The 25,495-nt window shown below is 38.5% G+C and overlaps 2 protein-coding genes across 4 annotated transcripts in view; one reads left to right on the forward strand and one right to left on the reverse strand.

The window, feature by feature from the left end:
• Positions 1 to 6,005, forward strand: part of si:ch211-57i17.5 (usherin) — a 20,175-nt gene extending 14,170 nt beyond the window's left edge. Inside the window, exons 5-7 of the mRNA XM_061900750.1 lie at positions 3,904 to 3,975; positions 4,044 to 4,196; positions 4,305 to 6,005. Of these exons, the coding sequence (XP_061756734.1) occupies positions 3,904 to 3,975; positions 4,044 to 4,196; positions 4,305 to 4,394 (315 nt within the window). The 3' untranslated portion in view covers positions 4,395 to 6,005. The remainder of the gene's footprint in view (positions 1 to 3,903; positions 3,976 to 4,043; positions 4,197 to 4,304) is intronic.
• Positions 5,499 to 25,495, reverse strand: part of fez2b (fasciculation and elongation protein zeta 2b) — a 26,280-nt gene continuing 6,283 nt past the window's right edge. Inside the window, exons 2-11 of one of the 3 annotated variants that reach the window (XM_061900748.1) lie at positions 15,662 to 15,770; positions 12,780 to 12,896; positions 12,543 to 12,684; positions 11,981 to 12,108; positions 9,374 to 9,526; positions 9,143 to 9,223; positions 8,800 to 8,875; positions 8,648 to 8,712; positions 7,249 to 7,276; positions 5,499 to 7,019 (exon numbers count right to left, since the gene is read on the reverse strand). In XM_061900748.1, coding sequence (XP_061756732.1) covers positions 7,250 to 7,276; positions 8,648 to 8,712; positions 8,800 to 8,875; positions 9,143 to 9,223; positions 9,374 to 9,526; positions 11,981 to 12,108; positions 12,543 to 12,684; positions 12,780 to 12,896; positions 15,662 to 15,770 — 898 coding nt within the window. In that variant the 3' untranslated portion in view covers positions 5,499 to 7,019; position 7,249. The remainder of the gene's footprint in view (positions 7,020 to 7,248; positions 7,277 to 8,647; positions 8,713 to 8,799; positions 8,876 to 9,142; positions 9,224 to 9,373; positions 9,527 to 11,980; positions 12,109 to 12,542; positions 12,685 to 12,779; positions 12,897 to 15,661; positions 15,771 to 25,495) is intronic. The other 2 variants (XM_061900747.1, XM_061900749.1) reach the window with 2 other exon arrangements.

The following is a 25,495-nucleotide window of genomic DNA, read 5'->3' on the forward strand; positions in this document are numbered from 1 at the left end:
CATTTTGACCCGTGTCGCAAAGTTACGACGACGATAGGGGCCGCAAACATTCTCGCGAATATCTGCTGGTGGTCACCCAGATAACGAGAAAAAGAGAGTGCTGTGAATCCATTGCCTTTGACGCCTCCTACAACACGTGCAAACTACTTGCCCGTCCAGCAACATGTTGTATGCAGCTTCCGCAGGCACACACACACACAACTGCAAGGCATACTGGGTGACACAGAGTACCAAACAAGAATAACAAACACATTTCTGGAAAACATCCACACAGTAACACAAAATAAACGCAACACAACAAATACCCAGAATCCTTTGCATCCATGAGTCTTCCTGACTATATTATACACCCCGCTAGCAACCCCCCCCCCCCCCCCCCCCCCCCGTGCGTCGGTAAGGTGGGCGGGGTTGGGGGTGCGGGGGTGTAAAACATATTTAGGAAGAGTCATGTATGCAAAGGATTCTGGGTATTTGTTGTGTTGCGTTTATGTTGTGTTACTATGTGGATGTTCTCCCGAAATGTGTTTGTCATTCTTGTTTGGTGTGGCTTTACAGTGTGGCGCATATTAGTGAGAGTGTTAAAATTGTTTATATCACAACCATCAGTGTACTATGTGTCTCCCAGTATGCCTTGCAGTCGTGTACATGTATTTGCGGAAGCTGCATACAACATGTTACTGAACTGGCAAGCAGTTTGTACACATTGTAAAAGGCGTCAAAGGCAATGAGTTCATAGCACGGCCTTTATCTCGTTTCCTGGATGATCACCAGCAAATATTCGCAAGAATGGTTGCGGCTCCAATTGTACTCTTTACTCTGTGAAACGGGTCAAAATAGTTCTTTGAGTTGTAAAGGTTGCCGACTCCTTATATATAACTACGGGCGAGTGGCGGGCGGTTGCGGTTTTGATAAAATGTTGGTTCGGGTGGATGGCGGGTGGATGACGACTTTAGTGATGCGGTTGTGGATGATATAAATGCCTATCTGCGCATCTCTAATATATATATATATATGTATATATGTGTATATATATATATATATGTATATATGTGTATATATATATATATATATATATATATAGATATATATATATATATATATATATATATACGGTGGGGCAAATACGTATTTAGTCAGCCACAGATTGTGCAAGTTCTCCCACTTAAAATGATGACAGAGGTCTGTAATTTTCATCATAGGTACACTTCAACTGTGAGAGACAGAATGTGGAAAAAAATCCAGGAATTCACATTTTAGGAATTTCAAAGAATTTATTTGTAAACTATGGTGGAAAACAAGTATTTGGTCAACCATTCAAAGCTCTCCCTGATGGAAGGTTTTGGCTCAAAATCTCACAATACATGGCCCCATTCATTCTTTCCTTAACACGGATCAATCGTCCTGTCCCCTCAGCAGAAAAACAGCCCCAAAGCATGATGTTTCCACCCCCATACTTCACACTAGGTATGGTGTTCTTGGGATGCAACTCAGTATTCTTCTTCCTCCAAACACGACGAGTTGAGTTTATACATTCACATTTTATTTCACTTTTGTTTATGTTTTTGTTTATTTTAATAGTATTTTTAGAATTTGCCGTGGGCCTTTGAAACATTAGCTGTGGGCTGTAAATGGCCGCCGGGGTACACTTTTGACACCCCTGCTATAGATAATAAAAAAATAAAATCTGATAAATCTATGGCTAAAAAGCAGAGCCCGGCGACGCATGCGCATTTATCATAACTCTCTCGCTCTCTCTGTCTCTGCCCCTCCCTCACGAATGTTGCTGTGTGCAGCACTTTTGTTTTGTTTTTAACCCCTTCTTAACCCTGAACATACATTGAAAATACATGCAACCATGACTTAAAATGCCAGGCATTTGAGGCATTTAAGAAACTCCACCCGAACAGCCCCGCAATGAGGACATATCCCGTGAAAAGAGGACGTAAGGTCAGTCTATCATAGCCCGATGCTAGCATGCCGTGTGTTGTTGTTTTTTTATTGATTGAAACTTTTATTATTAGATTGCACAGTTCAGTACATATTCCGTACAATTGACCACTAAATATTAACACCCCAATAAGTTTTTCAACTAGTTTAAGTCGGGGTCCACGTAAATCAATTCATGGTGCCTCGGTATGCATTGTTTACACAACGTGCGGTGCGCTACTTAATATGTCCGTGTCGTTCGGTACACCTTCGAACTGAACCGAAACCTTCCGTACGAAACGGTTCAATACAAATACACGTACCGTTACACCCCTAGTAAATATATGTGTGTATACATACATACATACATATACATATATATACAGACATACATATACATATATACATACATATACAGTGAAGAAAATAAGTATTTGAAAACTCTGCTATTTTGCAAGTTCTCCCACTTGGAAATCATGGAGGGGTCTGAAATTTTCACGGTAGGTGCTTGTCCACTGTATGAGAGATAACCTAAAAAGAAACATCCAGAAATCACAATCGATGATTTTTTAACAATTTATTCGTGTGATACAGCTGAAAAAAAGTATTTGAACACCTGTCTATCAGATAGAATTCTTACCCTCAAAGACCTGTTAGTCCGCCTTTAAAAGTCTTCCTCCACTCCACTGTATTATCCTGAATCAGATGCAACTGTGTGAGGTCGTTAGCTGCATAAAGACACCTGTCCACCCCATACAATCAGTAAGACCCAAACATTCAGCATGGCTAAGAGCAAAAAGCTGTCCAAAGACACCAGAGACAAAATTGTACAACTCCACAAGGATGGAAAGGGCTCGGGAGAAATTGCCAAACAGCTTGGTGAAATAAGGTCCACTGTTGGAGCAATCATTAGAAAATGGAAGAAGCCAAACCTGACGGTTAATCTCAATCGGAGTGGAGCCCCTTGCAAGATATCACCTCGTGGGGTCTCAATGATGCAAAGAAAGGTGAGGAATCAGCCCAGAACTAGACGGCAAGACTTGGTAATGACCTGAAAAGAGCTGGGACCACTGTTTCCATGGTCACTGTTGGTAATACACTAAGACGTCATGGTTTGAAATCATGCATGGCACGGAAGGTTCCCCTGCTTAAACCAGCACATTTTAAGGCCTGTCTTAAGTTTGCCAATGACCATTTGGATGATCCAGAGGAGTCATGGGAGAAAGTTTTGTGGACAGATGAGACCAAAATTGGCCATTTTGGTCATAATTCCACTATGCGTGTTTGGAGGAAGAAGAATGATGCGTACCATCCCAACAACACCAGCCCTACTGTGAAGCATGGAGGTGGTAGCATCATGCTTTGGGGGTGTTTTTCTGCTCATGGGACATGACTTTACTGTATTAAGGAGAGGATGACTGCAGCAATGTATTGTGAGATTTTGGCCTAAAACCTCCTTCCCTCAGTCAGATCATTGAAGATGAGTCATGGCTGGACCTTCCAACATGACAATGACCCAAAGCACACAGCCAGGAAAACCAAGAAGTGGCTTCGTAAGAACTATATCAAGGTTCCGGAGTGGCGTAGCCAGTCTTCAGACCTAAATCCAATTGAAAATCTTTGGAGGGAGCTGAAACTTTGTGTTACTCAGCGACAGCCCAGAAACCTGACTGATCTAGAGAAGATCTGTGTGGAGCAGTGGGCCAAAATCCCTTCTGCAGTCTGTGCAAACCTTGTGAAGAACTACAGGAAACGTTTGACCTCTGTAATTGCAAACAAAGGCTACTCTACCAAATATTAAGGTTGGTGTTCAAATACTTATTTTCAGCTTTATCACACCAATAAAGTGTTAAAAAATCATAAAATTGTGATTTCTGGATTTTTCTTTTTAGGTTATCTCTCGTACAGTAGACATGCACCTACCGTGAAAATTTCAGACCGTGCTACAATAGTTCCAAAACGTGTTTGTTTTTGCAGTTTGACACTGTTCCTGAAACGGCGGGCGTGGCCAGCACTGTGACACTAAAGGCCTTCACCATGAAGATGGAGGTCAAACACACACAAAGCATCATTTTTGGCGGTGTTTTGTCATGGTAACAACTGTTTGGTGCGATTAGGAGGTGCTGGAGTCAAAATGTGAGGGTGGGATCAACCAGGACCAAGGGGGCACAACCTCCCTCAGGCGCAGCATCAGCCAGGTGATGGACAGGAAGTCGGTACCTGCAGACAAAGCGTGGGAACCGACTGTTTCCGGCCACGACAGCGGAATGGTGAGGAAGCACCAAAACTGTTGAACATGAAAAATGTTCTCACCTCATATTTTAATCAACACTTCCTACAGCAAAGATGTTTACTCTAAAACTGCTCTCTCCCATCAGTTCATGGACGATGAGGAGTTTGTGGACACAATCAAGGGTTTCAGCACCATCAGGAAGGAGCACACTATGTTCACAGACACCAACTTGTGACCTGCAACACCGTAAGACTGCAGCGGCTTGGTGATGAAGAGCTGTCCCACTTGAGAGATGGGAGAACATTCTACACTGTCAGCTAAAAGAAGACCCTCAATTGTTGTGGTACTTTCATCATCATCCAACAAGAGCTTGGACGTCTTGGAACCAGCTTTCATGAGCCCTCATGTGACAAACGCTTGGATGTTGTTGCTTGTATGCGTTTGTCCAGGACGTAGGGCACTCTCGCAATTTCAAATAGAAAAACTAGAAAACATTGACAAATTGAATGAATTTTAAATTAAATAAATGGATGTTGAATTGTTTTAATTTCAATAGATAGTGTTATGGCCAGTCTCAATGTTAGTACACACTTGGAATATTATTTTTCTTAATCAAAAATAGCCAAATTCTATTTAATAATCTAAATTGCCCAATTTGAAATACCAAAAAGTCATTTCTAAAAGTAGACTTCAAATTCAACAAAAAGGGTTAAATTTTAGTATGAATTGAAAAATTCATTTCCCTTTAATTTTTTTACTAAATCGAATTTACTAATTTGTTTCAATACACATTTATGAAAATTGTACTTACACCATTTTTTTCAGGCACTTTTCCAAGAAAAAAAAGCTTCTCTAACACAAAATGTTAGTAAAAAGAACAATAGCAATATAAAATTAAAACATTTTGTGTCAAAAAGGGAGCAGGAAGAACGCTAATGTTCATATGTATATATCATATACATATACATACATATCATATGCTCATATTCTAATTAGAAACCTTTTAAAAAACATTTGCTAATTTTATTAAAATTGTAAAGCTGATTGAAAATAACCAAAAACAATGTTTTTTAATATCTTCGTATAATTTCAAAGTCCAAACAAGGTTATGAAAATAGAATTTTTTTTTTTTTTTTTTTACAAAATGTGAATTCTAATTTCAATATGAAACTTTGGAAAAAAATGTCTAATTTGACAACTTGGAAAGAAAAATAAAATTAAAACATTTTCTCGAAACGTGAATTTGTATTCATTTATTTTAACTAAAAATTCCATCCCCAATATAAACAATTAAAAAAATGTCCTGCTGAAAAAGACAAAAATGAGAATGACAAACAGGTCTTCTTTCACTTATTCATTTATTTGAAATGAGGTGCAATGTGGCCACAAAACACTTTTCAACCTCTAGAGTGGACTGAATGGTAACAAAATAAACAAAAACAGTAACAATAAATTAAGATACTGCAGTACCACGTGAGAGTAAACATTACAATCCCAAACGGGTCGGAATTCTATAACAATACAACAATTAAAAGGAGTTCATGTACAACATTTTTACAAAGGCAGTCTCTTTTATTGTGTGTTTTTGTGTTGTATATAAATATAAATCTCTAAAATTGCAGTTACACTGATTGGTAGAAAACCACATTTCCTGTTTTCAAATGGAATAAAAATATGTTTGTGTGCGCGGTATCTGCTGATTACACTAAATCGATAATTTTTTTTTGCTAGATAAGACTTAAAATTCCAGCCTCAAGTCATCAGAATCTATTTTAATCAACAGGAGGTTCATAAAGTGGAGGCAGCACATCACAGTTTATGTAAAAATAAATCTATAAAACGCTATCCTTTTGTCTTTGTTTCAAATGTTTAAAAGCACACCGTTCTATTTCCACAGATGCCCCCTTTTCTCCATAACGTAAACATTAGCATCTTACTTTAAGCTCCACCCACAAGGATCACAACACCGTAATGCTAAGTTAAAACATTGTACCTGAAAGTGCAATTGATCTGGCTTTTAGTTGCCAGAGTAGTGTGTTTTAACAAGTTCAAAAAAATGTATTGTATTGTTGGTGGACTGTCCCTTTAAACAGGAGAAACAAAAGCTGCCCTTCAGGTGGCAAGCTACAACAACTTAACGTGTTAGCGGAAAGTTAGCAAAATGCTGTTCTTACGATACGCGTCATCACTGGTGACGATGGGTAAAATGCAGACATCATGCCAACACGAAGTGCTACCAACAGCTTGCCTGACGCTAACAAATACATGTACTGCATAAGCTGATCACTACAATTATGTCTGAAGATGCAACAAACACAAGTTGGGAAATCTGAATGACTAAACACTTAACAACGCTACGTAGTCTCAGGCAAGCCTAGCTAGCTAACACAATGCTGGAGGTAAAATGGGCACGAGTTCACTATTCTTGTTCGTTCGGCTCATACTCAAAGTCCTTTCCCTTATTTCAATTGAGAGGCGGACAAATGATCTCATGTCAACATTCAGCCATTAGCGAGCAAAGTGCGATGTGGGAGGCTAACACGTAGAGCTTTAGCTGGAGTTGTTGTCCCTCTACCGCCATGGAGAGCTCTCTCGCCAGCGCTTGTTTCCCTTCTTTGAGGACAAAAGCCCCATTTCCCTTGCTGGAGAAGCCAGTGGAATAATATTAAGAGTCACATGGAGGTGTGAAGACTAATAATACTGCTCAGCGGCATCCATGGAGAAGTCAGGTTTGATGGTTAAAACGTGAGGAAAGTAGAGTCCAGGTAAAAATGCAAAAAAGGTAAGAAAGTCTGTGTTAAAAAGTTATCCAAGATTCAGCCCGATGTCACTCCTTTGGAGATTTACGTGGGACAAAGAACTGCGAAGACAAGACAAGAGGAGATTGGACGGTCAGGTCTGTGTTGATTGGCCGCCAGGAAATAGACACGAAGAGCAAGGGGAAGGACGGGCCTGGGGTGATGTCAGAGGCACAGGAAGCTGCTAAAGGGATGCTATGTGAAGGGGGTGAGGGTGGACGGGGGGTGTCAGGACATTAATACTACTATGCAAACAAACTTCACGTGGAAAAGTCCTTGTCCTTTACAAACCTCAGCGTCCTGCGCTCTCATACCAGGGCTGCCCAAAGGATAATGCAGCAGCGCAGGCAAGAGACAAGGAAGGTCAAAGGTCAAAGTGTGGTAAGATCAGTAAGAAACCTTGAACCTGTCCACCTATTTGAATGTTGTTGTTTATTAAGTGTGTAATTTCGCTGACTGACAACAGGGGGCAGCATGTCTCCATTTAAAAAGATGTGTTTTTTAAAATATTTTTCAGTGTAAAAATCCACAAAAGACCTACTCAGATGGAATATAAAGACAACATAACATACATCCCTAATCGTGGATGCATATGCAAAAGCGCAATATATGTATCTGTACAGTAATCTATTTATTTATATCTGTACCTTATTGCTCTTTTATCCTGCACTATAACGAGTTAATGCAACTTAATTGTGTTCTTATCTGTACTGTAAACTTCAAATTTGAATGACAATAAAAGGAAGTCTAAATCTGCCACTAAAAGGATCAGAGTTGAACACCACCAGTCCTTCCCTGATCAGACGGCTTTATTATTAAAAATGACACACTTCCTGAAAATAAGAGCTGTAGAACTAAAATGTGCTGGATAAAAATCTGCCTATACAAGGTAATAACAATACTTAGTTTTAATACAAAATAATAATACCATAATTCTTACAATTTTTTTTGATTTTAGAATTCTGCAATGCTTAGTAGGAGTGCTAAAAAATAGATTTAGGCCACTGCCGCACAAATATATCATGACAAGCTTTTAAACCTAATTGGCAAGGTCTTATTATAATTTATATACCAAATAAAAATTTGAGAGAATCCGTTAGAAGCTAGAATTGTGTTGAATAGAGAATATATATATATATATAATTTTTTTTTTTTTTTTATATTATGTGGGCCTACCGAGGATGTCGTAGTGGTTTGTGTTGTGGTTTGTGCAGCCCTTTGAGACACTAGTGATTTAGGGCTATATAAGTAAACATTGATTGATTGATTGATTCTGAAGGGAACGTGTGCCCTGTGCTCGACGACGGTCTGCACCGGAGCAGAACAACAGGACATGTGTAACAACGACATTATTACCTGTCACTCTTTAAACACATTGTGCAGATCTGAATGCTTATCAATTAGATATTTTTTTTTATTATTTTCACCTGTATTATATATTTTTAACAAGTGCAAATAAATGTTTTTATTAACCAAAGATTAGGCTGTTTTGCTACTCTGCCACCAACAGGACTGGAGTGGAACTTGATGGATTTTTCAATTCTAATTTTGGCGGGAGGAATCGTTCGCTATCTGGCACTTTTGTCATCAGGTTTATTGTGTACTGAACAGTTTGGTTTCATACAGCTTGAGTGTAAACTGTGTAAAGAAAAGCAATAAAGAAGAAATGTGAAGCGATGACTGTCATTACCTTTGAGAATGTAGTCTGTGAGGAGGCCGGTACCTTCTCGCTGTCCTCCCTCATGGCATGAAGGACTGACACACAGAAAAGTATTCAATTAAAAACATGTAAATAAAGAAGCAATTATGGTTTGGGTTATGAAGTGATTGATGGACACTAACTCTTTGATAGGATCTGGAGGTCTTCCACTGAAGGGGAGCCCATTTTCTTCTCATAGGGGATGACTGTTGTCAGGTACTGAAGCAGAAAAAGGGCAATTAGACATTCAATACAACTTATAAACAAATGTAACTTGTTAGACAAAATACATATGGAAGGTATAATGAGACGACGAAGACATCTTTGCTGAAAACACACAAGTGGCAAAATAAAAATGAGCGATTAAGAGTTTTGTTGGAAAAAAACAATGACAAGCAAAGGCCAACTGTATCTGTGAAAAAAGTCAGCATGCTGAAATAAAAAAATTCAATGGGGAAAAAAGACAAGAAAAAGAGACAGGGGCACCTGTTTGTCCCCTCCTGCGGTGCCAAAAGTTTGGCGGAGGCCATTTTGAATGACATTGGAGAGTCCCTCCAGAGTGAGGAGCTAGAAGGAGGTGAAAGGAAGGAAGGATAGAAGAGACGAGAGAGAAGCAGCGTCCCCTCAATCCTCCATTTACTGTCATGTCCGGACATGCATGACGTAAGGTGTGCTTTACAAGCGTATCCCCAGCCGCCTCGTGCCCTTGGGACTCACCGTGCCATGGACGTGTGTGCTGGTGGTTCTCTGGCCGTTGGCTCCGGTGGTGGAAGTCGTGCTGCGAATTTTCTTCTTCTTACGCAGCAGCTCGCGGTGCTCCTTCTGTCTGTTCTGTACGTCAATGAGCAGTGAGATGAAGCTGTTCTTCACCTAGTGGCCATACAAGGTCAAGGTCACTTTGCTTCAAGGTAGCTTTGGACAAGAATGTCTATCATGTTGTCTTGTTTGCGTTGCAGAGTCACTGCATATTAAAGCAGGAGTAATCAACCGGTGGTGATAACATTTAAAAACATTTACAAATTTAAAAACACACAACTAAGACATTTTGACTATTTTATATGATTTACTCAAAATGTAAAAATACTTTTCTTCAATTACTGAAACTTATATATTTATCAAAAACGTTTTTTAATTACAAAAATGTTTAATCTATTTTAAAGAACTCAATTATACTATATTTGTAAAAAATAGATAGATTTTTTAAATTAATTTTTAGGTTAAAAAACATACATATAGATTTATGTTTTAATACCTCATATTAGGGCTGGGCAATATCCCAAAAAATAGCCCAATTATTTTTTTCATATCATCCATTTTGATTAATATCACAATTTTTTTTCCATTAAAGCACACTGTCCCGTGCAGAAATATAAATGGAGTACTGCATCCCTGTTTATTACTGCTGTATCTTTTAACAAACATTTCCACCCAAAAAAAAAAGATAACTTTTTTTCTTCTCAAAGTACTTTTGTTTTTTTTTGCTTGTAATTACAAACATCCTGCAGTAAACAAAGTAAAATGAGTGTAGTGAATACCATAATACTTTTATTTCAAGTTAACATTTACTAATCAACACTTTCAAATGGTGAATTTTTATTTGTATTTTTTAATTACAAATACATCAGTGCTTCTCACCAGTGCTTTGGTCAATGGTAAGCGGTCACCCACATTGTGGAGTTTTTAAAATTTAAATTGTGTACCTTATATTAATTGAACACATTTAAGTGCAGTTTGAATTTGAGGTACTGTAAAATCATGTGTTTCAACACATAAAACAAGTTTATCGATCATGTTAGGAACACATTTTTTATCAGCAAACAAAAATACGTTTTTTTTTTATTTAATTTTTTTTTAAATACCAGTACTATTGTAATTGTTATTCCAACATCAGAGGCAATTTTTTTTAGTATATTATATCAGAGGAGTGCAATCTTTGCAGACACAAAGAAAATGTTTGATTAAAAATATTTAGATATAAAAATGCCTTTTCTGATTAAATTAGTGGGTGTGTTGTTTCTCCCAGTCGGTACCAATACATGAAGTTTAGTCACAAAGACATTATTTTGAGTGGCTGTAAGTCCGCATTCAGGGCAGGATTACTAGTGAGCTGCAGCAGATAGTAAAACTAAAGTCGCTGCTGCGCCTTTTAAATGTTTTAATTCAACCTTTATGCTAGTATTATAGTCATATTTCTTTATTTTGTTCTTCTGGGCTGTACTTCCAGCTGCGTAAGGGGGAAGTGGCCCAACCCTGATTGAACATTAATTACGTTGGGACGAGCCTGACTTTTACGACAGTGAAACGAGATGGTTGCGCACACGGACACACTTTCACACTGACATGCAAATGTACACAAACACAGGACCACAATCGAATAAAGGTGGATTGTTCTGTGCGCGATTAAACCAAGCATCATTGCCCCCTCCTGTTCCACTACTGCTGTAACTTCTAACAAAAATTTCCATCACCAAGTTTGATCCAGGAGATATGCTAACAGGTGATTAGCAGGATCAAACACAAATTAATCGCGATCTAGGATCATGATCATATAATCACCCAGCGCTACCTCATAGTGTATATTTTCTTGATCCCTGAAATGTTGACTTCATCCTTAAAATATATTTAATCCTTAAAATATATTTTTGTAGAGGTACTGAGATGAACAAGCTGTAGAAAATAGATGGATGGATGGTGTGAAGAGGTGTTTAAAGAGTTGCTGGAACCACAAAACATGACAGATTACACTATTTGATAGTGGAATCTGGATAGCGCAGTAGAAATCAAAACAGCAAAGTTTGTTTGTTTAATGCTGCACTATTAGTAGGGCTGTGAATATTTTTTTTTGATTTAATTCCATTTTTGGTGGTCACGATTAAATTCAAAATGATTTTCAATTTCAAATCAATGCTTTTTTAAATAACATTTAATTTAATGAAGTAAAATACAAATAAGGCAACTCTCTCTCTCTATATATATATACATACATACATTCATATTTTTTTTATTTTTTTGAATCTATTAAGAATAATTACAAATAGTTCAAGATTCATTAGATAAGATTCATTTGAAATTAGATTTTTTTTACACCCCTAACTATTAGTTCTCTAGTCGAAGCGAAATAAATTAACAAACTGCAAAATTAGCAAAGGTTTTCCGTTTTCTGAGCAATGTTTTTATGTGATGGGCAAACTGCTACTTGACATTTTGTACTACTTTCACTGCTGCTTAACTGTAGCTTTTGCGCCTGAACGTGAATATGTGTAGCTTTCAGCGTCAAGCGCCTTTTTACAAATGTTTTTCCGTGTTTGTCGTATGTAGTGTCACCTCTTTCTCGTACTCCAGCTCATCTCGCAGGGCCAGAGCCTGAATGAGCTCTTCGCTGTAGCTACCAATGGCCGTCTCCACCTCCTCCAGAGTCTCCGTCAGCTCCGACACAGACAGCTGACGCAACCCTGACAACATGAATGCACATCGTGTAAAAAAGGACAAAATGACTCACCGTCTTCTTGTTTAAATATAACTTTGTTGGCTTTGTTAAATCATTTATGATCTCACAAGAGGGAATAACAGTTAAACATAACAACATGAGCAACAAAAATAGGCTGAGAGTGACCTGTTTATTGTGAGTCCAAGAAGTGTAGACTCGTTTAAACCAAATATATGCTGCATCTTACATAATCCGCTGTCTGTTTGTATTTATAACACATTACATAAGAACGTTATACGCGTGTATGCGTGAGGCCGCGCTGTGCGACCTATCACACCTCATTAGGCTGTTTGAAGAACTGCCAAAGGGCGTCCGAGGGGTTACAGGCAAGCATGCAGGCATGTGTGTGTTCCCACAGACTTTTAGGGAAAATATTTTTTGGTAACGACTAATACTCACGATCCTCATAGCTGGTATCGGAACCGGAGCGCTTCAGGCCGTGGACGTCAGTAGATAGCATGGACAGGTCTGACTGGGAGGGGCTTTCGTCGTCGTCAGGGTCGGGAGACTCTTGCATCATCTCCTCTATCTCCTCGATCACCTTGACGGCCAAACGAGACATAGAAACACGTGGAAAATGTTCCTTTGCAGGTTTGGTTGGAATGCAAGTAATAGTATGTATGTTATGTATGTTACCTGCTCGGCAGTGAAGAGTGGCTCATCATTGATGCAGGACACAATGATGGAATGCATATCCATCTGCTCCCTCAGCTCCTCGTCATCTGACAGATCCAAAGACTGGTTGTCTAACTTCTGTCCATAGAAACAGAGCATGTGAAGCTATTTCACATTTAAATGTAAATACTTGCATAAATGTTATCATCTGGGTTAACGCTTCCATCAAACGAGCTATTTCCAGATCATTTTTTATACAACATGACAGCAGACACAAGTACTTTCCACAACAAAAGTCAAGCTACATGCAGAGATAAAGTAAGGACAGAGAATATGTCAAATAGAATTATTACTTAAAGGGGAACTGCACTTTTTTTAGTAATTTTGTCTATCATTAAAAATTATTATGTAAGTCAAGCACACGTTTTTTCTTTTTTATGCATTTTAACTCGTAAATAAATGCAATCCAAAGTCAGCTTACAAAGGAGTCGCTGTATTCTGCCGGATTTTGCTGAACATTAAAAAAAAATAAAAAATAAAAAAAAATCGCACAGAAAAGGAAACTATCTTTGATCGGGTTGACGCTATCTGTTGCGCCAAATGGTATTTGACCTGAATACTATTATTTTTTATATTACATTGCGTGGTAAATAAATATTTTCATATTGTATGATTAATTTATTCTTTGAAGAACATATATTTGCGGTGTAACGGTTTTGTAGATACGGCGGTATTGCGTGTGCCAGTTTTTTTATGACAATTTAGCGTTGGCTGGGTCTGAAAATAAACAACATCTCCCAGAATCCTCCTTACGGTGTTCCACACACCCCACCTCAGGAAGAGAAATGTGTTCGTAGTCGATGAGAGGAGTAGTTTTTTGGACATTTCCTGAAAAACTCATCAAAATATATCCATAATTATTTGACTTACGTTGCTAACAAACAGACAAACAAACCCTGGCAAAAACATAACCTTTTCTGCGGAGGTAAGAAAGTCTGCGTTCTGCAAAGCAAAGCGTGCCACTTTCATCTTAAGCGTTTCCAAGGTGACACACAAAGCCAGACGGTCTCGTCGCAGCGCACGAAGGCAAATAACCCCAAAAACTACACTGTGGTAAATGGGAGTAAAATTAAAAGCTACGTGTTAATTCTTCAATCCATCTATCCATTCATTCATCCAGTAAATGTTGAAAGACACTAAAGTGAACATTATAGTTTTACACTGACTGTTTACATTGTCACTTTAAAGACATTCAACTATACGTTTTTTTTAATATTCACTTGAAACAGTGGACAATTCTTTGCACTTAAAAATACATGTTTGTATTAATAAATATGATTGAAACATTTTAACATTAGGATTGTGTTCAATTAGAGTAAGTGTGCTTATCCTAAACATTCCTGCCACTTCAATTTACACACTAAGGCATTTTAAAGTATTTTTTGTGGGACATATACCACAATATTATCATACCGTGGCCTTAATATTGTAATAATATCGTAAGATTTTGATACAGTTACATAATAAATGGTAAAGCGCTTCTGTGGCTCTACCAATCAAGCCACGGAATGCATTGATTTTGGTGGTGTCAATACAATGTCATAATCTGTAATGCAATCATAATAATAACTATTATACATATCGAATATTAGTAAATAAAAATGTATTTTGGTGTTTTTGTTTTTCACCTGATTTCGAGCGGGAGGCCCAAATGCAGTTGGGATAGGCTCCAGCACCCCCTGTGACCCCGAAAGCGACAAGTGGTAGAAAATGGATGGATGGATGGGTTTTTGACTTTGGATTTTTCATTTTTGGTTTTGGAAAGAATTTTAATTTCTGTACATCCCAAAATAAAATGATTGAGTTGAGTAAACTCCGTACAGAAACAAACAAAAACACCGCCTACCAAACATTATTTAGATCAATAAACATAAATAAAAAAAGTGTAAAAAATATATAATAAACAAATATAAAATACAAAAAATTTCAGGTCATAATTATTGAAAAAAATGGTTAAATTATTTTATACTATTTATTTTTAAACTATAAGTCAGGGAAAGATGATTGATTTTTTTCGAATATTATAATTATACTATTGTTGATCATAAATTGGATTTTTTTTAACTCTTGTATCTATTATTTACGTTTTACATATATGTATTAAAACATCAAAAGTAGTAGTGATGGGGTTTAAATGATAATTTAAAATAAAAAGTACACTGCACTCTCATTTTTTTTGAGGGGAGTTTTTTTTGTCTCTTTTACCAAAGTACCTGCTCAGGTTTGGATCTGTCTGTTCTATTCATGCAGAAGTGACTCCTGCACCCTCATACCGTATTTTTCGAACTATAAGTCGCAGTTTTTTTCATACTTTGGCCAGGGGTGCGACTTATACTCAGGAGCAACTTCTGTGTGAAATTATTAACATATTACCGTAAAATATCAAATAATATTATGTAGCTCATTCACATAAGAGACTAGATGTATAAGATTTCATGGGATTTAGCGATTAGGAGTGACAGATTGTTTGGTAAATTGTTTGTTCTATATGTTATAGTTATTTGAATGACTCTTACCATAATATCTTACATTAACATACCAGGCACCTTCTCAGTTGGTTATTTATGCGTCATATAACGCACACTTATTCAGCCTGTTGTTCACTATTCTTTATTTATTTTAAATTGCCTTTCAAATGTCTATTCTTTGTGTTGGGTTTTATCAAATAAATTTCCCCCAAAAATACTCCAGTGCGACTTATATATGTTTTTTCCTTCTTTATTATGCATTTTTGGCAGGTATGACCTATACTCCGGAGCGATTTATACTCCGAAAAATACGGTTTGTACCAAAAGCTAACTTACATACATTTTTGCTATATGTTTAAAACATTTAAGCTCTACCTTGTGCTCGTTGAGGTTAAGTGTGGGCAGGTGGAGGGAGCGGGTGTGTGACGTCTTCCAGTCAACGGGCATCACGTTGCCATAGTTGTCAGTCAGAGTGTTCCATACCCTGAAAGACAGCCAGAGGAATAATGATAAGTAACTTCACATTATAAAGAACAGCAACAGTGGATGTCCATTCTATTCTGCATGATTACTCTGTCATGCCAACGCGAACACAAAAGCACAGCTGTGCATCAACAATATTTTTTTATTAAAAGGCTGATGATAAAACGTCTATAAAAAGGCATAAGCCATCTGGCACAGCAGAATAAAATCTTGGCCTTATTCTAAATAATCTGCAGAAAAGGAGCTGATGGCAAAGGAAGAAAAAGATCTGCCAACAGTGCACAAATTTAGTACATTATTGACTTGTGTTGGCTGTGTTGAATGAATATAGGCAGAATTTGCCAGATGATATTATATTTACTGAGTTGCTGCATCGCCTCTGAGTTGGTAAAGGTTTGTGCTAGATTATAAATCATGCGTCACACTTGTATAGTAAAAGGCTGTGACCTTGGTCAACTTTGAAATTAAATTTCGACCCAACCACAACGCTGGGAAAACACGGTAAGACGATTGTTTGCTCTAAGAATTTTTTATTTGAGGAGTGAAGATGATGTTAAACCCATCTAAACTGAGACTGCAAGTCTTGTGCTGAAAGATATAAACATGCCATCAGCTGGCATCCTAGTGACAGCTGACATTGTTTTATTACCAATACAGCAACATGATGCTTAGTGTTTTACTAGAACTGGAATTGCTTATCACTCATATTTCAAAACTTGTAGTTCATCCTCCGTATGTTCAGGCTCAAGAATATATTTGTCCCAAGTAGTCGCTATAAGGGGCAGCACAGTGGAACTGGGGTTATTGTGTGTGCCTCACAGTATGAAGGTACTAGGTTCAATCCTGGGCTCGGGATCTTTCTTTGTGGAGTGTGCATGTTCTCCCCGTGACTGTGGGGGTCCTTCTGGGTACTCCGGCTTCCTCCCACCTTCAAAGACGTGCACCTGGGATAGGTTGATTGGCAACACTAAATTGGCCCTAGACTGTCAATGTTGTCTGCCCATCTGTATTGGCCCTGTTATGAGGTAGCGACTCGTCTTGGGTGTACACTGCCTTCCCCCAGAATGTAGCTGAGATAGGCTCCATCACCCCCCAAGACCCTGAACAGGACAAGCGGTAGAAAATGAATGGATGGATGGATGGTTGCTATAAGCTCTCATTAGAGGGGAACTGGACTTTTGGGGGATTTTGTCCACCATTCACAAACCTTATATGAGAAAAGCACACATTTGTTTTTCTTTCTTTCTTTTTAAAGCATTCTAATTTGTAAATAAACAATAGCAGGAGTAGCTAACAATGGAGGCAAGAACATTCGCTCAACTCCGCCTATAAAGCCCTCTAAAAAAAAACTTCTATCAGCGTGTAAGTAACAGGCACATAGCATGTACTATTTACGTATTTTTGTGATTTTAAGCATACAGTGGCGTATGCTTGAAATGCGTATGCTGTTAATTTTACAGACGCATCACAACGTTCAACAACTACTACTGCTGCTGCTACTACTAATCATTGCAGACTTCAAGAAAGCCAAGAACGACTACTTTGGGACAAATGATGATCCAGAACCTTATATTATTGAGCCTGAATATATGAAGGACGAGCTATAAGTTTTAAAAGCTGAGTAATAAGCAGATCCACTAAATAGCATTATTACTAAGTGTCTTCCCGCTTATAAAGAACAATTATTCATAATCCTCACATAGGTCTGGGTCTAAGTTGAACGTCAAAGTTGACCAACTTCTTGTTTATGACCCACAACATTCTACTATACAAGTGAGAGATATGATTTTAATTTAGAAGTAACTTTTACCCACGCATAGGTGATGCAGCAGATCACAGGCTCAGTATCTTTAGTTGTATAAGCTGGTTACCTGTCTGTAATCAAGGAGTTGCTAAAAGTAGTTCCTCAGCGTTAGCGCATATAATAAGAATATCACTTATTCTTGGTTAATATGCAGGTCACGACATGAAAACTAAGTATTGTTGGCGGTTTTGAGGTGTTTTTAGAGGGGCTCATGGGCGCAATTAGGGCTGCATAATTATGGCCGAAATAATATTGAAAATTATTTTCGACAATATTGAAATCACAATTTTTCTGTATGTTAGGTAAAGCCCACTACCTATAATATAGGTTTTTTAAACATAAGATCATTGTCTCCCAAAACGTTGTTAGTTAATGATATTATCAGAGACAACAATCTTAACGTCATCGGTCTCAGCAAAACCTGGCTTAAACCAAACGACTTTTTGCGCTAAATGAGGCATGTCCTCCTAACTTTACACATGCGCATATTGCCCGTCCGCTTAAAAGGGGTGGGTGGGTTGCACTAATATACAACGAAAACTTTAACCTTAGTCCTAACATAAATGATAAATATAAATCGTTTGAGGTGCTTACTATGAAGTCTGTCACACCGCTCCCTCTACACATGGCTGTTATCTACCGCCCCCCAGGGCCCTATTCGGACTTTATCAATGAATTCTCAGAGTTTGTTGCTGATCTAGTGACACACGCCGATAATATAATCATAATGGGGGACTTTAATATCCATATAAATACCCCATCAGACCCACCGTGCGTAGCGCTCCAGACTATAATTGATAGCTGTGGTCTCACACAAATAATAAATGAACCCACGCATCGCAACGGTAATACGATAGACCTAGTGCTTGTCAGGGGTATCACCGTTTCCAAAGTTACGATACTCCCGTATACTAAAGTATTGTCCGATCATTACCTTATAAAATTCGAGGTTCAGACGCATGTTCGTCAAACTAATAATAATAATAACTACTATAGCAGCCGCAACATGAATACGGCCACAAAGACAACTCTTGCTGACCTACTGCCCTCGGTAATGGCACCATTCCCTAAATATGTGGGCTCTATTGATAACCTCACTAACAACTTTAACGACGCCCTGCACGAAACCATTGATAACATAGCACCGCTAAAGTTAAAAAAGGCTCCAAAAAAGCGTACCCCGTGGTTTACAGAAGAAACTAGAGCTCAGAAATTATTATGTAGAAAGCTGGAACGCAAATGGCGCACGACTAAACTTGAGGTGCACCATCAAGCATGGAGTGATGGTTTAATAACTTATAAACGCATGCTTACCTTAGCTAAAGCTAAATATTACTCAAATCTCATCCACTGTAATACAAACGATCCTAAATTTTTGTTTAGTACGGTAGCCTGGCTAACCCAACAAGGGACCCCCTCCAGTAGCTCCACCCACTCAGCTGATGACTTTATGCAATTCTTTAGTGATAAAATTGAAGTCATTAGAAAGGAGATTAAAGACAATGCGTCCCAGCTACAACGGGGTTCTATTAACACTGATACGATGGTATATACGGCGGATACTGCCCTCCAAAATAGTTTCTCTCGTTTTGAGGAAATAACATTAGAGGAATTGTTACAACGTGTAAATGGAATAAAACAAACAACATGTTTACTTGACCCTCTTCCTGGGAAACTGATCAAGGAGCCCTTTGTATTATTAGGTCCATCAGAGCTAAATATTATAAACTTATCACTTTCCTCGGGGACTGTTCCCCTAGCATTCAATAAAGCGGTTATTCATCCTCTTCTTAAAAGACCTAACCTCGATCCTGACCTCATGGTAAACTACCGACCGGTGTCTCACCTTCCCTTTATTTCAAAAATCCTCGAAAAAATTGTTGCGGAGCAGTTAAATGAACACTTAGCGTCTAACAATCTATGTGAAACCTTTCAATCCGGTTTCAGGGCAAATCACTCCACGGAGACAGCTCTCGCAAAAATGACTAATGATCTATTGCTAACGATGGATTCTGATGCGTCATCTATCTTGCTGCTCCTCGATCTTAGCGCTGCTTTCGATACAGTCGATCATAATATTTTATTAGAACGTATCAAAACACGAATTGGTATGTCAGACTTAGCCCTGTCTTGGTTTAACTCTTATCTTACTGATAGGATGCAGTGTGTCTCCCATAACAATGTGACCTCGGACTACGTTAAGGTAACGTGTGGAGTTCCCCAGGGTTCGGTCCTTGGCCCTGCACTCTTCAGCATCTACATGCTGCCGCTAGGTGACATCATACGCAAATACGGTGTTAGCTTTCACTGTTATGCTGATGACACCCAACTCTACATGCCCCTAAAGCTGACCAACACGCCGGATTGTAGTCAGCTGGAGGCGTGTCTTAATGAAATTAAACAATGGATGTCCGCTAACTTTTTGCAACTCAACGCCCAAAAAACGGAAATGCTGATTATCGGTCCTGCTAGACACTGAACTCTATTTAATAATACAACTCTAACATTTGACAACCAAACAATTAAACAAGGCGACACGGTAAAGAATCTGGGTATTATCTTTGACCCAACTCTCTCCTTTGAGGCACACATTAAAAGCGTGACTAAAACGGCCTTCTTTCATCTCCGTAATATCGCTAAAATTCGCTCCATTCTGTCCACTAAAGACGCTGAGATCATTATCCATGCGTTTGTTACGTCTCGCCTCGACTACTGTAACGTATTATTTTCGGGTCTCCCCATGTCTAGCATTAAAAGATTACAGTTGGTAAAAAATGCGGCTGCTAGACTTTTGACAAGAACAAGAAAGTTTGATCACATTACGCCTGTACTGGCTCACCTGCACTGGCTTCCTGTGCACTTAAGATGTGACTTTAAGGTTTTACTACTTACGTATAAAATACTACACGGTCTAGCTCCATCCTATCTTGCCGATTGTATTGTACCATATGTCCCGGCAAGAAATCTGCGTTCAAAGGACTCCGGCTTATTAGTGATTCCCAAAGCCCAAAAAAAGTCTGCGGGCTATAGAGCGTTTTCCGTTCGGGCTCCAGTACTCTGGAATGCCAGTTTGAGATGCCACCTCAGTAGAAGCATTTAAGTCTCACCTTAAAACTCATTTGTATACTCTAGCCTTTAAATAGACTACCTTTTTAGACCAGTTGATCTGCCGTTTCTTTTCTTTTTCTTCTATGTCCCACTCTATGTCCGATCCGGTGGCCATGTACTGCTTGCCTGTGTATCGGCTGGGGACATCTCTGCGCTGCTGATCCGCCTCCGCTTGGGATGGTTTCCTGCTGGCTCCGCTGTGAACGAGACTCTCGCTGCTGTGTTGGATCCGCTTTGGACTGGACTCTCGCGACTGTGTTGGATCCATTATGCATTGAACTTTCACAGTATCATGTTGGACCCGCTCGACATCCATTGCTTTCCTCCTCTCCAAGGTTCTCATAGTCATCATTGTCACCGATGTTGGGTGTGAGTTTTCCTTGCCCTTATGTGGGCCTACCGAGGATGTCGTAGTGGTTTGTGCAGACCTTTGAGACACTAGTGATTTAGGGCTATATAAGTAAACATTGATTGATTGATTGATTGATTAAAGCAGTGTTTGGGTTTGAATGCAATGCCATCATGAGATTTGTAGTTAAATAGTCTAATACAAAGGGTAGATACATGTTGGTCATATATTTAAAGACAGCTATTTGTGTTTTGGTTCACTATTAGTGTCAAACAGTCATCCTTTTCTCATTACATTATGGCGTTGGCTCTATTTTCCATTGGTATGCATTTTTATGCTGCTAAAAAAACAGCCATGTTTGATGGGTGGCCCACGTGTCAATAATTGGACACCCCCGCTTGACCTAATCAAGCGGGGGTGTGAAACATGTATGATAAATGACAAAATACAGCTATCTATTGTAACAATTGAACTCGTGTGAAAGATCTGTCAAGGCACAACTACATGTCAGCATTCCCTGGATCAATATGCAATTGCATTCCATTAGGGAGCCGGTTTCGCTGAAACATCACCCAGAAATATTGGAACTTGCTGTAAAAGTGTTTCCAGACACGAGAACACGTACTGTATTGGTAACTAGGCGGATCCATAAAGACTTTGAGAAGAAATGCCATAAAGCAATTAGCTAAACACTGCAAAACATTCACAAAATGTTATGTTACATGAACCAGGACTTGAAAATACAATGTAAAAACCAAAAATGGTTTAATTTTTGATATAAATTTAAAACAAGCAGGTTGACCAATAAAGATAAAACGTATAATGAACAAGCTTTGTTCTTTTTCAACAACACCATGTCGATCAGTGCTTTGTGCCTCATTGACAACCTTGCTTAATGTCACTTTACAGCCTGCATTCAGTTCAGTTCAGTTCAGTTCAATAATTAAATGATTTGACTTGGAGGGAAAGTGCCTGTGGGCGGGGCTTACTGCTAGTTTACCCGGAAGCAGATTCACTAGACTTGGGCTTGCAGGTAAAACACCTGTGTGTTAACCTAGCAATACTTTGAGGATGTAGTATACAGCAGTGGTTCTCAAATGGGGGTACTTGAAGGTATGCCAAGGGGTACGTGAGATTTTTTTTAAATATTCTAAAAATATCAACAAATCAAAAATCCTTTATAAATATATTTATTGAATAATACTTCAACAAAATATGAATGTAAGTTCATAAACTGTGAAAAGAAATGCAAGAATGCAATATTCAGTGTTGACAGCTAGATTTTTTTGTGGACATGTTCCATAAATATTGATGTTAAAGATTTATTTTTTTCTGAAGAAATGTTTAGAATTAAGTTGATAAATCCAGATGGATCTCTATTACAATCCCCAAAGAGGGCACTTTAAGTTGATGATTACTTCTATGTGTAGAAATCTTTATGTATAATTGAATCACTTGTTTATTTTGCAACAAGTTTTTAGTTATTTTTTGGGGCGGCATAGCTCGGTTGGTAGAGTGGCCGTGCCAGCAACTTGAGGGTTGCAGGTTCGATTCCCGCTTGTGCCATCCTAGTCACTGCCGTTGTGTCCTTGGGCAAGACACTTTACCCACCTGCTCCCAGTGCCACCCACACTGGTTTAAATGTAACTTAGATATTGGGTGTCACTATGTAAAGCGCTTTGAGTCACTTGAGAAAAGCGCTATATAAATATACTTCACTTCACTTATTTTTATATCTTTTTTTCCAAATAGTTCAAGAAAGACCACTACAAATGAGCAATTATCTGCACTGTTATACAATTGAATAAATCAGAAACTGATGACATAGTGCTTTATTTTACTTCTTTATCTCTTTTTTTCAACCAAAAATGCTTTGCTCTGATTAGGGGGTACTTGAATTAAAAAAAAAATTCACAGTTCACAGTGAAAAAAGGTTGAGAACCACTGTTGTAGAGGACGTTAAAGTCAGTGCAGTCACGGTAGCCTTAATAATGTCGGCCGGGTGAAAATTGGGAGAAATTCGGGAGAATGGTTGCAACGGTAGATTGTTGGGAGGTGCACTGAAATTCAGGAGTCTCCCGGAAAAATCGTGAGGGTTGGCAAGTATGTTGCTAGGGCGGGAAAGCCATTCATAGAAGGTGAATTCATTAAAAAGTGCATGTTAGATTTTTTAAGAAATCAGTGGCCTAGTGGTTAGAGTGTCCGCCCTGAGATCGGTAGGTTGTGAGTTCACACCCCGGCCGAGTCATACCAGACTATAAAAAAATGGGACCCATTCCCTCCCTGCTTGGCACTCAGCATCAAGGGTTGGAATTGGGGGTTAAATCACCATAAATGATTCCTGGGCGTGGCACTGCTGCTGCCCACTGCTCCCCTCACTTCCCAGGGGGTGGTTAAGGGGATGGGTCAAATGCAGAGGACAAATTTCACCACACCTAGTGTTCCGCCCGATTGTAGCTGAGATAGGCGCCAGCGCCCCCCGCGACCCCACAAGGGAATAAGCGGTAGGAAATGGATGGATGGATGGATTGTGTGTGTGTGTGTGTGTGTGTGTGTGTGTGTGACAATCATTGGTACTTTAACTTTTCTTTTCTCACCCAGTTTCTGCATCCAGTGGCCCCCAGGTAAATTGAGTTTGAGGCCCCTGTAGTAAGTGGTAGATAAATGGTAAATAGGTTATACTTGTATAGCGCAAGGCCCAAACCACGACCCATCAGGAGCAAGGGTGAAGTGTCTTGCTCAAGGACACAATGGAGGTGACGAGGTTGGTAGAAGGTGGGGATCGAACCAGGAACCCTGCGGTTGCTGGCACAACCACTACGTCCCCAAATTGAATATGATTTTTTAAATATCCATGTTTGTGAATTGAATTGTGAATTACATTTTATATAGTGCTATTTCTAGAGAGACCCAAAGCGCTTTACAGAGTGGAAGCCCTTACCTACACGTTTAAACTACTTTTAAACCAGTGTTTGTGTGGCACAGGGAGCAGTGTGGACGGCACTGCTGTAAATTTTAAACTGTAAAAATAGATGAGGACCCAGGGGGGAAAAAAAACCCAAAAACATAAAAAAGGGAAGCAAATGTGACAAAAAAAAGTTTATAATAAAAACCCGTGAAAAAAACAAAACCAATATCAGAGTTTACAAAAATATGAATATTGGCATCGATACATAAAAAAATTCCACCTAAATTATTGTATTTTTTCAATGTTTGTATTTATTTGTTACCAAAAGTTGTTTTGGTGCCAAGACTTTTTTTTTTTAACAATGTCAATTTTTTCCCCCCGATACCAAATCTTACTGGCATTGTTTTTGCTCCATACAGGACTGCTTGTATCAGAGCTTGTTTTAGAAATTTTAAATGCTGATATTATCAGACACTTGTTTTTTTTGCTGATATAGGACAGATACCCTATATCAATATTGGATTTGGACATCTCAAAATATAGTTAAGTTATTTTTATAAATACTAATTCAAGAGTCATAGCTTTAAGAGCCAATTCATTATTTATGTATGTTCATTGAATACATTTTTTTTGTAAAAACCACAACTGATAAATTTAGATTAGGAATGGTTGTTTAGTCAGTTCGACACATTTCCACTATTTTGACGACAGTAAATTACCATATTTTCTAAATATAACACAATATTTGCCAAATAAATGAAAGAAATGTCATAACTATGGTAGCACTGCTTTACCAAGCTTTAATGATACACAACTATGAAACTGACTCATAATTGCAGATTTTACATGGAATTATATATTTTTCAAAAAATGGATATATATAATGTTCTGAGGTGTTAAAATAACAACAATGTAAAATGAACCTTCACATTTAATGTTAAAGTAGTATTAAGAAGCTTATTTAAAATGGGGGGGATGCAATATAGATTATAGAACATCTTTAAAGATATAAGAAGCTGACATTTTTTTGTCCTGACTGTGTGAGTTTTTGTATGAAATCCTTGATTTTAATTCCAACATAGGAAAAAGAACATCCATCCATTCATTTTCTACCGCTCGTCTCTTTCGGAGTCGCTGGAGCACATCTCAGCTGCATTCGGGCGGGGTACACCTTGGACAAGTCGCCAGCTCATCGGAGGACATAGAACAATCCATGCAAATCAATATTGCTGCCAAACCGTTTGAATTTTTTGTCAGTGGGATATTTAAATGACTTCTTCAGGTTTAATTACATGCTGTGCGTCTCTTCTGTCTACAATCCCCACCCCCTCCAAGAAACCTCAAAACAAAATGCGCTCCATTAGTCACAGTAAAATGCAGTGTTGACAACGTGAAATTCAAAGGTGCATGCAAGTCAGTGTTTCCATCTGTTAACGCTGTGAGGATGGATGCTGTGAGTCCATGTGTCAGTGTGTCTTTCCTGCTCAGACAAATAAACACTACATGTTTACGTAATGTTTCCCCCTGAAGTGTTGGAAACAGCCTGGGGATCGAGAG

The sequence above is a fragment of the Nerophis ophidion genome, linkage group LG05 (genome assembly GCF_033978795.1).
Source record: "Nerophis ophidion isolate RoL-2023_Sa linkage group LG05, RoL_Noph_v1.0, whole genome shotgun sequence".
Classification (NCBI taxonomy): domain Eukaryota; kingdom Metazoa; phylum Chordata; class Actinopteri; order Syngnathiformes; family Syngnathidae; genus Nerophis; species Nerophis ophidion.